Below are 3,618 nucleotides of genomic sequence, written 5' to 3'. Positions count from 1 at the left end.
GTACACTTTTGATTCCAGTTCCCCTGCACACAGCCCTTTAGTCTCATCTCTTATACATGTATCCCTAATTTTTTCCCCCAGTAAACTACTTGCAAGCAGCCAGGAAGGATATTTCAGTCACTTCTGCCTCATCTGTAGCTGAGGTTGATTAGGACTCTAATCATCGCATCCTCTTTCTGGCTACTTAAACAAACAGTAGTAACCTCACACATCTGGTTGAGACAACAGTTTGCATGACTTAATGTTGGCTTAAGAGAAAAATTCAAATACAACAGGCAGCTCTGTCTACAGCCAGTCTTAATCAACGTAGCAAGCACCAGTATTTGAGGATGGTCCAGAATGGAGTCTGTACAAATACATGCTGCAGGAAGTTCAAGATGGACGAGGGTTAGAGCAGTGAGTTTAAGCAGCAAAACTGTCAGCTTAAGCTGACATCAGGAAATTTACCCTCTTTTTGTGCAACATGCTAAGTTTGTCCGGTAAGGCTCTATCAAGACTCACAGCTCTAGTCGGCTTAGCAAATGATATGTTCTAGTCATACACAAGTCTGTAAAAACAGCAGACCGTAGCTGAGTTGTTAGCAGAAATCAACTACCAGAATGACTGCTGTGTTGTCAGTGCTCCTTTGGGGTTTAATAAGAGTTGCTTTCTCTGGGTGAAAATTCCTATTTATGTTAACAGATTCCTCCTGTATGAAAATAATGCATCACCCTTCCCCACCTTTTATTTTTTTAATAGCTTCTTCAGCCAAAATGGGTCTGATTGAGACCACCAGAGGGCTTCTTCCTGGTGCAGGTAACCTTGCTTCATTCAGTTGTGTTACATACTACCGCTGGGGAAGTAGATTTTACTGTGGCAGACAAGGTTCTTTGGGTGAATCTGATATATTTTATTAGACCAACTTAAATAGTTGGAGAACAATTTTTAAGCAAGCTTTCGGGTTCAAAAACCTTTCATTGGCATTTGAGGAAGAGCTTTACAAGGGAAAGGTATTGAGCACTCAGAACAGAGGCAGGAGTTGGCATCCAGGATTTTGTGCAAAGCTATTGATTGCTGTAATCTCAGACAAGTCACCTCTGCCCTAGCCTTCCACATGTATAGTGGATTTACACCAATACCCCAGAGGGCACTGCCACTACTGAATGTTTTTTGGTAGAAAACCAAGGTGGCAGATGCAATAGAGGTACCTGCTGCTAGTCTTCAGTGGTGTATTTTACATGGCAGGGGACCAAAACCTTTTTAGCATTTGAGTCACAGAGACCTAACATGGTGTTGTGATTGTTATCTTAAGGGGGAACCCAGCGCCTGCCCCGCTGCATTGGAATAGGTCTTGCAAAGGAGCTCATTTTCACTGGCAGACAGATTGATGGACAGCAGGCCTTCTCAATCGGACTGGTAAACCATGCAGTACCACAGAATGAGCAGGAGGATGCCGCTTACCAGAAAGCATTAGCTCTGGCTAAAGAAATCGTTCCTCGGGTCAGTATATAGTTTGGCTCACTTCATGAAGAGGGGGCTTGTGTGCTTGATGAGACTTAAATAGCTCCCCACTTCCTCCAGGAAACAGTAAAATCTTGGTAAATTCAAGTAGTTGAAGATGCAGAGTAGCTATCTGATTTGTGGGCACACTGAGCTTCCATTATTCCAAAAGGAGGCAAATTTTGAAACCCAGACCCTTGAGATTCAGCAGGAGAAAGAGAACTTACTTTGGGTTCAGATTCCTGAGCGAGTCTGGATGACTCAGAACAATCTTCCCCTTCCTCCACTGCATTTCCTCTTGTGTCTAACTGTCAGTAATGCTGAGACACTTAACCAGCCCCTTAGAGAGTTAAAAGGTCAGGACAATGCTCTGTGGTCAGCAGGTCAGCACAAGCATCACAAGACATTTCAAGTCACGCTAGTGGGTATTGGCATTCTGCACATCCAACGCTGACAGTCCCAGTCTACCCTGACCTAAGTTTGCTGTAACCTGACTTGTAAAGGCACTGAGCACAGGCAGCTGTTTTTTTTTTACTGGGAGTTGCAGGCAGATAGCACCTCTGAGAATCAGGCTTTGGATTTAAGCCAGTGGTTCTGAACCTTTTGAAACTCAAGAAAATGCCAACTCCTTAGCATTCACTCATTTCTTGATTATGGAAAAATAGAGCAATATTGTTGTTGCAAAGAACTCAAGAAAAACCACAGCAGGGCAGAATGCTTTTGACACTATGGATTCCTATTTGAAATCTCTAGGTTTATCTTGTGAATCAGGGGTACAAATATCTACACATAACAGTGCTAATATTACATGGCACCCAAAAGTGTTACAGCACCCCAATTGAGAATCAAAGCTTTAAGCGCCCAAATCTGCAGATTCTGCCACATCAAGCACTTGTATGAATTCTAGGTGATCTTTGCTTTGTAAAATATAATATAGCACTGACTTACCTGTAAAGTCCTAAAGACAGGAAGCTCATTTGGAAACAAGACAAAATGAAATTACTGCACTACTGCACATTCTGATAACTTCAGTTACTTACACATCTCTTTCATTTTAATAAAGGCTCCAATTGCTGTGAAAATGGGGAAACTGGCAATAAACAGAGGAATAGAGGTAATTGTTTTAATTAAGGGCTTTTATTTTTTTTGAAAGAGGAAAAAAGGTTTTGAAGTATTCTGAGGGGCAAAAAATGACTTCTTGCAGGTCATTTATTAGAACTACTATAAAGCTTCTTCAGAGCCAGATTCTGATTCTTGCCTTAAACTAGGCATTTAGATCCCTTGTAAGATTGTGGCAAGATCTCTTGAAAGATGAAGTTAACTTGTCAGGGCAGAATTTTAACTCCAAGTTCACATTGCAATCCTACATGAAGAGCTAGAACAATAGTCACTGAAACTTAATGGAAGTTACTTATTAAAATGTTCACTGCTTTGAGTGCTGTGTATTTCAGACAAGTCTCCCTTCTTTCAGGTGGATATTGCTTCAGGGATGGCTATTGAGGGAATGTGCTATGCTCAGGTATAGTATCTATTATTTTACAAAGTGACACCATGGCCCTGCAATAACCATGAGGTTTCATGGCCAAAGTTTTGAAAACTTGACTCAAGTCACAAACATGTTTCCAAGTTTCACCCGCCAAACAAACAAGGCTCCTGCAGACTAGCATTCCTGTATGTTACTCAGACCAGACTGGCTTTCTGAAGGCCCTAACCCTGACCATCTTTTCAACAAAGGGCATTTTACCAGATTGAGCAATGGGATCTCACTTTGGTTTGGGTGTCAGTCAAGTTCTGGTGCACCGTTCATGTTACAAACATGCACCCTTGTCAGCTGGTGATGGCCTTTAAAACTTTAATTGATTGTGGGATTTATTTATTTTAGATGTAGTGTGGGTCACGTAACTTAATTCCAGGCAGTCAAGTTCTATGTCTTATAAGTAGGGTGTCTACTGAACTCGAAGTGGTGGCTGGCCGACTTCGTGGGCATACCCTGGGTTGTTGTTTGCCGCAACATGGTTAATAGCCCTGGCGCGGGAGACCGTCTGCCACTCAGCAGTGGAGGGCTCATCCCGGGCTGCCCTCTCCTCTGTCGTACCACCCTGCAGAGAAACCTTGTGGCCTGCTACAAACTGGTCAGGG

The 3,618-nt window shown here is 42.6% G+C and overlaps 2 protein-coding genes across 2 annotated transcripts in view; one reads left to right on the top strand and one right to left on the bottom strand.

Annotated features, from left to right (window-relative positions):
• Window positions 1-3,137, top strand: part of ECHDC2 (enoyl-CoA hydratase domain containing 2) — an 11,342-nt gene extending 8,205 nt beyond the window's left edge. Inside the window, exons 6-9 of the mRNA XM_019531447.1 lie at window positions 739-795; window positions 1,292-1,479; window positions 2,543-2,593; window positions 2,951-3,137. Of these exons, the coding sequence (XP_019386992.1) occupies window positions 739-795; window positions 1,292-1,479; window positions 2,543-2,593; window positions 2,951-3,004 (350 nt within the window). The 3' untranslated portion in view covers window positions 3,005-3,137. The remainder of the gene's footprint in view (window positions 1-738; window positions 796-1,291; window positions 1,480-2,542; window positions 2,594-2,950) is intronic.
• The window catches only part of PODN (podocan), a 68,459-nt gene that overhangs the window by 33,289 nt on the left and 31,552 nt on the right, over window positions 1-3,618 (bottom strand). The gene's annotated exons all lie outside the window — the stretch shown is intronic.

This window comes from Crocodylus porosus, unplaced genomic scaffold, assembly GCF_001723895.1.
Source record: "Crocodylus porosus isolate Cpor-Errol unplaced genomic scaffold, CroPor_comp1, whole genome shotgun sequence".
NCBI classification, from domain to species: domain Eukaryota; kingdom Metazoa; phylum Chordata; order Crocodylia; family Crocodylidae; genus Crocodylus; species Crocodylus porosus.
This window is presented reverse-complemented; position numbering and strand designations above follow the sequence as displayed.